We start from the raw sequence: 11384 nt of genomic DNA on the forward strand, positions 1-11384 counted from the left end.
ATGTGAATATATGACAGATTTTTACTTAGGCATTTTTTTAACGCGGGAAATTTTAAAATTAGCATCAAGTAGGGTAGAGTTAGCGTGCCAAAATATTTCAGAAAGTTCAATATAAAAAACAGGCTATTTACGAAGGCATATAAAAAAACCGTGATAAAGCTCTACTATTGTGAATTTCACAAATAATCTGTTTACAAGTACCACCCACTCATACGAGTGCGTGCGTTGTTTTTTTTTGCAGGTCAATAGGGATGCGAAGTGATACATATTTATTGAAAGAAACCTGTATATTACGTACGCAGTGGCAACGTTGCTTCAGATTTCAAAATTGTAAAAACACAGAGTTAAGTTTTTATAGTGTACCTATTTTAGATTTTTTTTTTAGAAATATCTTTTTATCATATTATATATTATGTATTAATATAAAGGTTGTGATCGATAAATCTCATATAACGAGGATTCAAATAAAGAAATGAAATAAGTCGATCAATTATAAGCTCCAGTTATATATTATAATATAATAGGTATATGGCAAAAAACAAATTGCATTATAAAAACGTTAAAGCTAATTTATATATTAAAAAAGAATGAAAACTTATGGATATAGCCTGAATAGTAGGTATCTTCGAATTTAGTGACCTCTCACTGTATCTCAAACATTGCTCACATATTATGCACGTGAATCATGGAATCTTAATTTATGAGAAATTTAAAAAATATATCCTAGTAGTTCAATGTGGCATGGAAAGGGGCATGTTGAGTATAACGAGGAAAGATCACAAAATAAACCAATACAACATATACCCCTCCAAACCAATCGTCCACCATCACACTCAGTCTTAATTAAACGAATCACACTGCTTTACGATTAAGAGAGAGGATCATGGTGAACTAACAAAAGATAAATTGACTCTCCTTTTAGGGAAGCAGGTAAGACACGGTGTGATGGAGGTCATCAAGCAGGTTAAATAATGGCGATGGGCTGGACAATGGACATGTCGCTCGGCAAGTGAACAACCTCCGGACATAAAAGTTAATGGCCTCACCAAACCACATCCGTCCCGCACCACACCCAGTCTCAATATGGCGTATCACAAGAGCCTATTAGTAATTAGAAGTACCTTAGAGGCCTTCATATTACAGTGGATCGATCCCGGCTAACGATGATGATGATGTATAGATAGGCAGTTTGTCAATTTGTCACTGTCATTAATTAATATCTGGCATAGAGGATTCTGCGTCATTAGTATTCATTATAAAATGTATTATATATATATATATATATATATATATAAATGTTATATTATTAATGTTCATAAACTCGAAGTTGAAAGTTATTAATATATTATGATAGATGCTGTAAATTCCGCCGCAAAATTTTGCTATCAATATTTAATATAATACTACATGGTGTACAAAACACAAGGTATAATGTAGAGCATGTACATACATATTACATTGTTAGAATGTATTTAATAAATTTCATATTATATGCAGTTAACAAGTTTCTCTTGAAAGCAGCATAATCATAATGCATGTACAACGTGAGGTAGACAATAGGTTTGGTTAAATGGAAAATAATGTACAGAGGCGGGTGTAGGTTATTTTTTCTTAAGTATGTAATTTAGCTGTTGGTATAATAATATCGTGTTGTTTTGAAAATCAACGCGAAAGAAACCGACGTTTTGTGCAATAGCACATGTCCCGATCCTGATTTCCTCCTCATTAACTAGATAATCCAAGAAAGCTCGCTATCCAAATGGGAATGGCTGGAGCAAAATTTAACTCACGACTGTACTCGGTTAAAATGCAATGAGGCATGCCAACTCACGAAGGTCCAGAGTATCAGTGTATTGACCTTCGAGAACATAATATGCTTGCGACGGATACTATTTTGTGCGGTGGTATGACTTTAGTTATGGGTTAGGAGGCGACGGGATGCTAGCATGATGCAAGAAGACTGGTGAACGACAGGGATTCCGGAGGCGCATAATGGTGTGCATGCTCCAACTAAGTGGCTGCTCATCGTAAATCTCAAACATGCCTAATTTATTTAAGTAATACCTACATAGTATTAAGTTGAACTTACAATGTAAACTATATCATTAATGTACCCTTCATCAAATCTTGTTTTAACACGTACGCCAAAAGTCACATTTGTCGTCATCTAGACAAAGTGACCTTTGCTTCAGACGCAAGCCTTCACATTTTTTATCAAATCGATTAATTCGCGACTTCCTATTACAATGTATTTTTGAAACAATCAAATGTCACCTCGTAAATAAATTCTTTTGGAAGCAATATGAAGAGGCTGTCTAGTCTCCGACCTCTGACAAGTTGGTTCCGGGCGACAAAAAGAATTTGCTAACAACAGTGTCGCCTCAATATTATGCCATTGCATTCGATCAACATAATAAAGGAGGTATTTCTACCTACTTTATCACTCAGCACTCACAGTCAATCAACGTAACCACGACCATCGGGTAACCGCTCTACCATGTCCTAGTAACTTCCTAGAAATAACATCATTGAATTTTACTTGTGACACTGTCTGTAAATATTATTTATTGTTGGGGATTAATAAATGGGGTATAATTTATTGCGCAACCAAGCCTTCTCATTCTTGGACTCAACCAAGCCTACCTCTCGACTCCTTGCTCCTCACAATATGGTTAAATATGTAATAGTTTTGTTATCTTTTGTGGTCTATACCGAGCGAGCACCTTTATGCCACGTTGTGCTACTCTTAGTTTTTAGATTTAAGTGTTATTGTTTCGTATAGTAAAATATTACGGTTTCATTCTTCTTCGGGTATCACTAATAATTATAAAGATATTATTATTCAAAACAACAATTATTTTTAGAATCATGGAACTGACTATAATTATAACAATTTATCAGTCATGAATTGATACTTCTGTACAGATAGCAGTGGTAAATTAGTCTAAAATAAACCATTATTTAACGTTTAAAATAATTTAAATATATGAATTTACTACACTGAAATTTCTACGAATGGTTCGAAAGTGCGAAGTCATGAAGTTACAACATAAGAAAGTAGTGACTTCTTTAAATGGGATGAAATCATTGGTATGTAATTAATTGTAAATCTTATTTGTATCCGAAGCTATTTGGCTGAACACGGTTGTTGCCCTCGTAATTGGCACCGGCAACGAAATTCAGGTTTGTAGGGATGCGTACAGCTTGGCTCTAAAGAAAATTAGATTGAATGTTGTCGATGCAGATCATGATAATATCAAGATTAAAAAATTAAAAGATTTTTTGAATAATTTTTAGTTTATTCACTAGTTGATTCACTGTAGATTCAAAGTTAGATTAGATTTGACCCCCGTGAGGTTATTAAACTGACTTTTGAAGTAGAAATTGTTAGTCCAAAACTAAAAGAACAATAACTTAATTCCAATACAGCTGCAAGCTTGGGCTGTGGATTTGGTTTATGAATTACGTGTGACCTGAATAATGTGACTATATTATCTGTACGGAATCAAAACTGGAGCATTGCTAATTTCAATTGAATATCACTACAGACTCGGGTTCCATAAAAATGAACATTAAAAGATTATTTATTTGTACATCAAAATATAAGTATAATATATAAAGAGGATAAACCACAGAAGTCACGCTTGGAGAGTGATTTTAGTGTAGGTTAAATGTTTGAAACTCTATAACTTTTTGAAAATTAAATGAATTAATTTACCAACATAATGACGTCTCACTGGTCAAATCCGGATTATTCAAATTCATGAAAATGACAAATTATAAATTTAAAGCGTTCACGTCATGACATAACAAATATGTGTTAACAATACTTCAATAAAAACACAAGGATTATGAGTAAAAAATAAATTTAAAAAGTACTATGAAGTACACCGCGTGAACTAAACCCTTTAAAAACTTATAAAACAACGTCCACCTAAAACTCACGTAAGTGGAATATCTCAATATCTGAAGCGATTTGATTGAACACAGCTATTGCCCTCCCAATTGGCATTGCGAATGGCAGGTCAGTTAGCCACCTTGGGAGAAGAAAAAAGGGATGCTCCCAATTTCTAAGATTTATCAGGGACACACAAGTCCATACTACTAATAAATGGCAGAGCTTTCATTTTCACCGCGTTTAATTTGGGAAAAAATATGTGGCTAAATATACATTATATCTTCAAGGTAAGTGAAGTTCTACGTAGTATCAAAAACAGGAAACTACAATACCTCGGCCACATTATGAGAGGACAAAAATACAGCATTCCCCAACTTGTCATTCAAGGAAAGATCAATGGGAAGCGTAGCAGAGGACGGCGCCGCATTTCGTGGCTTAAGTACCTCCGTGATTGGTACGAGTGCAGCTCCACCAAACTGTTCCGGATAGCAGACGACAACGATAAGATCGCCTTGATGGTGGCCGACCTCCGCTAGGGGATGGCACAATAAGAAGAAGAAGTGAGGTTAATAGAACCACATCACAGAAATAAATAATTTTTAAAAACCTCAAAAATATACAAAAAAAAAAATGTTTTTTTAAGTTGTATTAAGTGGGATTTAACTTCACATCTTTCACTGTCAGTGCGAGTTATAAATATTATCCTTCAAGTTACTGAGTCGTATATGAATCATTCGAATGAATTTTAACAAGTACGCTAGATAGGTATCCGATGTGTGTTATATTCTGCCCAATATAACGGCACCCAGTTTTGTACATAATTAATCAAAGTAATGATTACATGTGTTGAGTCTAATAGAATAATATAACAATATAATTAAATAATATAATTAATAATATAAGAATAAAGAAGTACGTGTCGAGACCTAGCACTCGCTGCGCCGATGCTAGATACCAAATATTGTTTGTAAGAGGGAGACAGATTCTACTTCCCACTATTACGCCGCACCTGCGTGTGTCGGCGTGATACTAGTTAGTTCTCTTCGGTTAATTGTAACGCGCTCATATAAAATGTAATTTTTCTGTATAATAATATTCATGAAGTTGAATATAAATAAAGTTAATCGTATATTAAAACTACGTTGCTTATTTACGATCCTCAAAACAATCCACTATTCCCAACAACATGATTTTGAATATTCATTAATTAAATATATTTTTTATTCGACTGAATAATATGTCTGAGGCTTTTCAAAACGTTGTACTTACATATGTTTATTATTATTAATCAAACACCTTTAAATCTTTATATTCCATGTTGAATAAGAAAAAAATCTAACAATAGGTTCTCGTTCGACGATGAGTTTCCATAATAAAGTCATTAATTTTCAATACCTTCATAACGACTGACTAGTAAGGACAGCACTCACGATCGGATGCTGTTTTGCTAGTAAGTAGGTGATCCTTATCCGTTTTGAGGCAGTAAGTAGTCGGATTGTGCCGCGATCCGGCCCTGATAACACCACACAATATGGCCGCACCGAATAAACGGCTCAGAGCAGAGTGTTCCAACCGCAATATCGTTCTTGTTAGCTACCCTTGGGGATTGAACACTATGTAAACGGTCTCACATACTTTCAACAAGTTTGTACTATTTTCTGTTTATTTTCCCACCGTAATATTCTACCGGAACGGGATGTTATTATCGTGAAAATTTTCATGAATAGGAAACGATGCAGCTAGCATGACGTCCAACATCACTTAAAAATTAACATTTGCCCACAACCTTCGCCAACAATCCGTTATGCCCAAATTTCGTCGCCACAGAAAATTGGACGATTTGACACCACCCTCTGGATTAGGGATTCCAATCCCGAGATCCCGAGCTATTTTCGATACCTAATCCCGGGATTGATTTTTTTTATCAATTTTTATGGAAAATAAAATAAAAGCGAAAATATAACAGAAAAAATACTTTTGATAAAAAATAACTTATTTTTCTTCTTTCTTTTGACCATGATCCTAATAGGATCATATGGGCCTCCACAGAGTGGAGGTGTGTATTAACAGATTTTATTTTTACGAGAAATGGATGTCAGCCACTTGCTCAACGTATTAGGACCATACTCTGACTCATGCACAAATTGAAAAACAATATGTGATATTGCCAGACCCAGGATTCGAACCTGGGACCCTCGACACTATAGACCGGCGCTTAATCCACGCGGCCATCGTCAAAAAATAACTACATTAGAAATAAACTGAGTTTGAATGAAATGAAATTAATAAAAATGAGAAAGATTGGAAAAAAACAATGCTTCGCACTTTTAACAAAGTAATTCCACCATTATATCATACGTTTTACGGTAGTTTCATATTTGGCTGACTAATTAGATTTATGAAGCGGAAAGGCCATAAGTACGCCATGATTATTTGCTTTACTATTTTAAATCTCGCTAATCCATTCATTATGTCTTTACTCTCAGAAACAGCAATCTCATATTAAATTCACATTATTATTTATATTACAATATTATTTACTCCATTAAACTTGTGCATTTCTAAGATTGAACGTATACAATATAAATGTGTTAAATAGAATAAATTATACTTGATTTATTTTTGACCGATTTTATCAATGTTTACCAACCCAATGTATCTCAGCCTGAACTAGGTATTACGTTACGATTTGAAACACAATGTAACCAATTTGATAATGTTGGCGTATTTGTTCAGGCTTCTCATTCATATTTATCGACGCCAAGATGGCCATCGTCCAATTTATAGTCACTAGATTGTTCTGGCGTCCAGATGGCATCGCCCAGTTAGCGCAAGTGTAAAATATATTGAACAAATATATTTTATACTTGTTTTTATTACAAAGATGATCCTTTTAGTACATTCTAACAATAATATCAAATTAACCCAATGTTTACGGGCTTTTTTAATTATTTTTTTTAATTAACGTGTTAATTTGCATTTGAAAAGCAATTGTGCGGCCCTTAAGCATTGGGTTAATATAATAATTATGATGTATGAATGGTATTTTTTTTGGTTCCATCTTCTGTCGAAGGTTTTTCAGTACCACCTCACTATCCTGGGTCAGTAAAATCATATCAGATCGACAACGTCTTGAACATTTAGTCACTTATGGAGGTTGAGTAGCCAATATAATGGTTTTTATTACCACTTATAAGTTGGAGTAACTCATGCTTCTCATTGCTGAAAATATGACCAAATTATGCACCTTTTGTATATTTGATGGTAGCTATCTTACCTTATTGTCTCATCTTACATCGATACAGCGACATCTTGAAAGCCTTCAGTCGTCCGTTTGCCTGTTTTTTCAGGTTTCGACTCAGTAGATCAGTACGGTTATGATGTAGCACCCAATCGCCTTCCATCGATTACTCAGAGTTAGAATCAATCGGCAGACAAAGGATAAACCGCGTAGTCATAATCGGTTTAGACTCATTTTGTAATATCTAAGGGAAGATCAATATGATGTACTGAATCATTGTCACCGATTTCCCGAAATTATTGACAAAAAATGAATATAACTATGTCTACTACTACAATTACTGCGTCGGCACCTCATGATACCAAAGCGCACGCATGTTAAACCGCTGGTTTAAAGTGTTTTATAATATACTTTCTAAAATGTGAATTAAATTAAGTAATAACGTAAAGATAAAAGCAATTGAGATTGTGTTCCCCACAAAAAGGTAAAAATTTAAGCGAATTCTGAATCCGCGTCGTAAAAAAGATTACCCAAGAGGTGGAATGTGTGAAGTCGACCTTATTCGTTTTAATTTAAAAGAACTTTTTTTGTTATATAATTCGTGTGACTGCGTATATGGAGTTAATTTTATTATTTTTTTCCCTTTGGCGACGCGAGCGCTAACACCCTACTTTTCATGGTAAACAGTATTTTTTTTGGTTAAGCAAAGGCTTTTATAATGATATCTTTTTTATTTAATCTATCGCAATAATGAGAGGAGAAGTTCATTATTTTGTTTCCGCCTTTACCGAGAGATCGCATTGTGATTTTCAGTCCTTTTTGCCGTTGGCAGTTACACTAGGGCCTAGGCAGTTCGCTTCAATTATATTAGGTATGTATTTTTGGGGAAAGTTTGTTGGAGCTTTTATTACTATATATGTATTATTATATTACCAAACTATTATAGCAGTGGTACAGATTCTACACTAAATGATTATTTAAAACCTTGTTAGAACTTTAAGCAGGACATAACATTTTTTTAAAAGCTTAGAGCCATCAAAAAGTTGAATAATACTTATTATAATAGATCATGTGCAGTCATTGAAATTAATGGCCCCATCAAACCACACGCGCCCCGCGACACTTCCGGCCTTAGATTTTTTTCTCATGGAGAAACTAAAATCCGACGAACTGGTTGGTGATGGAACTCATAAGCTGGCCAATGATTGATGCTTTGCACACGGCGCTACTGAAATCCACTTACAATAATAATCGCATATCCTTAAACTATCAAACCCATTGTCTTTCCTATTTTATTCTAAGCATTTCTCAACTTCTGCAAACAAATTTTAAATTAAAAATCGGTTCGTCTCTCTTTAACTTTTGACGTCTTGGCTTGTTATTGCTTGTTCAGTTCAGTTCAGTTCAGTTCAGTTCAGTGTCACCAATTTTGGTAAGAAAATATGATTTTTTCATTGAATCTACTGATATTGGCAGCACTGTTTTATGGGAGACTGGGAGACTAGCATGTCGTTTAGTAGCGAACGTTTTGAAACTGAGAGATTCCAATCTTGCCGTAAGCGACCGCCATTGAAATACATTAGCTAGATACTGACTAGAATTTTAGCTTCAGTCTCGTCTTTTTTCAGTATTTTCGTGAGCGGAAGGCCTTTATCACGGGACTCTACTTTTGAGTGTGAAGCATCATTTTTTATGACTTAGAAAGTCTCATTAGCAGTACTGAGGTCGCCATGCAATCATATGCTCTGACTGAATTTACATAACTTTAAATTAAGAGTACCTATGGAAGAGAGGTGCATGCAGAGGCAAAATCAAAAAGCACACAAAAGAGCACACATACAAGAATTTTGACAGGTGGCACTGCCACCCGGTATTTTTTCTAGTTTGGAATATTTACTGTGGGCAAATCGATGTATTGTTTGTAAGTCGAAGTATTTCTGTATTTAATGCACCTACATATTTTAATAATGTAAACAGTTTTTTTCGATTCAGCGTAGACCCCTCTCTACGCACCGTAGCAAGAAAACAAAAAAAACATGCTACGGCACTCGTAGACCTACTACGATAATATTATGCTGATATCTAAGGTTACATGTAAAATTGCACGTAATACACTTCGTCGTATCACAGTTAATCGTGAGATGTTGTACCAGAATGCGATGGCTATGTAGTGAGGGTGGAAGTAGTCCGCAGACAGTGCAATGTGTAGATAGCAGTTAAAACCTAAAAATTACAACATTTTAATAATTCAATATTATAATAATCATCAAAACACTGCCGTGCGAACGGACATATGATCACCTTCCGCCGGCTGAAGAAATGCTTACGTGCCGGGTGTCAGTTGTCCATCACAGGAATGAACGAGTAAACAGTGCATTCCTGTCATTGTGTCGTGTGAAATCCATTGTTGGATTGATAACGTTTGTACCTTGATCAAATTTCGCAGACAAAATCCCAGGAATCAATCCGCAGTGTGGGAACAAAAACAATAATTTACCCACGCTGTGGATAGCATTTTCTCTGTCTACTTTCAATATAAAAACAGACGTGGCAATCCAACAAGAGATCAGTACCTTAAATTCGTTCGTCTTAATCACACGCTTCTTGCTTCAACGTTAAAATAATTTGTATTACAAACACTATCGTCGTAAATCTAGTTTATAAACTTTATATTGTACAAGCTGTAAATTGAATTTGTAATTTGTGTTAAGGGATAATAAATTTGGGGAATTACTTTTATACGCATCAAAACCTTCTGATTCTATTCATCACCTACCCCTCATCACACCATCCCTGGCAACAGTGGTGACCCGTAAAGTAAAATTCAATTCATTCATTTTCATTTTACAGACTTCGTTTAATTTTTTGTTAATTACCATTTTACTGTGTTTGTGAGAGAATTATTTTCTCCCGCGAAGTTTTCAACATCCGTTTTCTCGCGTTAATTTTCTTAAATTCACTTGCCTTGTCAAGATGCCCAATGGACAGTGCTCCAGCGGGTATGGCAGCAATGCCGGAGAAGAAACGACAACACCAGCACCAGCCCAGCAGACCACACCTCAGATCAGCCGCGTGGCAGTGAGGATCCCACCATTCTGTCCAGAAGACCCGGAAATGTGGTTCTGCATGGTGGAGCGAAGCTTCGAAGCAGCTGGCGTCACGACTGACGCGACCAAATTTGGATACATCCTGGGAGCTTTGGAATCTCGTTACGCTTCAGAAGTTCGAGACATCATCCTTAACCCACCTCGTGAAGGAGCCTACGAGCACTTCAGGACGGAGCTGACGAGAAGGCTGAGCTCTACCCAGGAGCAGAAGACCAGACGACTACTGGAGCACGAGGAAGTTGGTGATCGCAAACCATCACAGTTCTTGCGCCACCTACGTTCTCTCGCAGGAGCAGCCGTTACTGATGACATCCTACGCACGCTTTGGATGGGTCGCTTACCACATACCATGCAGTTGGTACTGGCGACACAGAAGGACGCGGATCTCAACAAGGTTGCAGACTTAGGTGACGCCATGGCGGATTCTACATCAAAGGCATCCATTGCTGAAACCACGATGGAAGACCTGTGCGGCATCAGCAAGCTGGTGATCACCTTGCGGGAGGAAATCTCAACTCTTCGAGAGGAGCTCTCCAAAGAGCTCACAAGAGGAAACCGACCATCAAGGCCACGTCACCAGTCACGATCGGCCAGCCAAAGGAGGAACCATTCCCGACCGCGAGACCAAAGCCACAGCAAACCTGGCATGTGTTGGTATCATCGTAGATTCGGCCAAGATGCGGAGAAGTGCGTCACACCATGCACCTTCAACAAGGGAAACGCCACGGGCAGTCGCTAAGCGCGGCCAGCGATTACAGCCCTGCCTCCAGCCGCCTCTTCGTCACCGACCACGCCACGAAAATACAATTCCTTATCAACACCGGAGCGGACCTTTGCGTTTTCCCACGCACGAAAGTACAGGGGCGCCGACCAAAATCACAGTACAAACTTTCAGCAGCAAACGGATCTGTCATTGCTACGTATGGCAGTATCTCAATGACGCTGAATTTGGGGTTACGAAGAGAATTCACCTGGAAATTCGTGATTGCAGATGTCACCAAACCCATTATTGGTGTTGACTTTCTAATCCATTTCGGATTACTAGTCGATGTCAAGAATCGCAGACTGTTGGATCAGACGACTCAACTTACAACCTCTGGACGCCACAGCAGCACTGAGATAGCAACTGTCAAAACTG

General features: G+C 36.8%; 1 protein-coding gene across 1 annotated transcript; it reads left to right on the plus strand.

Moving 5' to 3' along the window:
- The first annotated feature begins 10112 nt into the window (after nucleotides 1–10112).
- LOC147077970 (uncharacterized) lies at nucleotides 10113–10985 on the plus strand. The gene has a single exon (XM_085940099.1). The coding sequence runs from the start codon at nucleotides 10113–10115 to the stop codon at nucleotides 10983–10985; it is 873 nt and encodes a 290-aa protein (XP_085796225.1).
- The last annotated feature ends 399 nt before the right edge of the window (nucleotides 10986–11384 follow it).

This window comes from Rhyacophila brunnea, unplaced genomic scaffold (genome assembly GCF_057557595.1).
Source record: "Rhyacophila brunnea isolate RB1 unplaced genomic scaffold, BYU_Rbru_1.0 scaffold_12, whole genome shotgun sequence".
Lineage (NCBI taxonomy): Eukaryota > Metazoa > Arthropoda > Insecta > Trichoptera > Rhyacophilidae > Rhyacophila > Rhyacophila brunnea.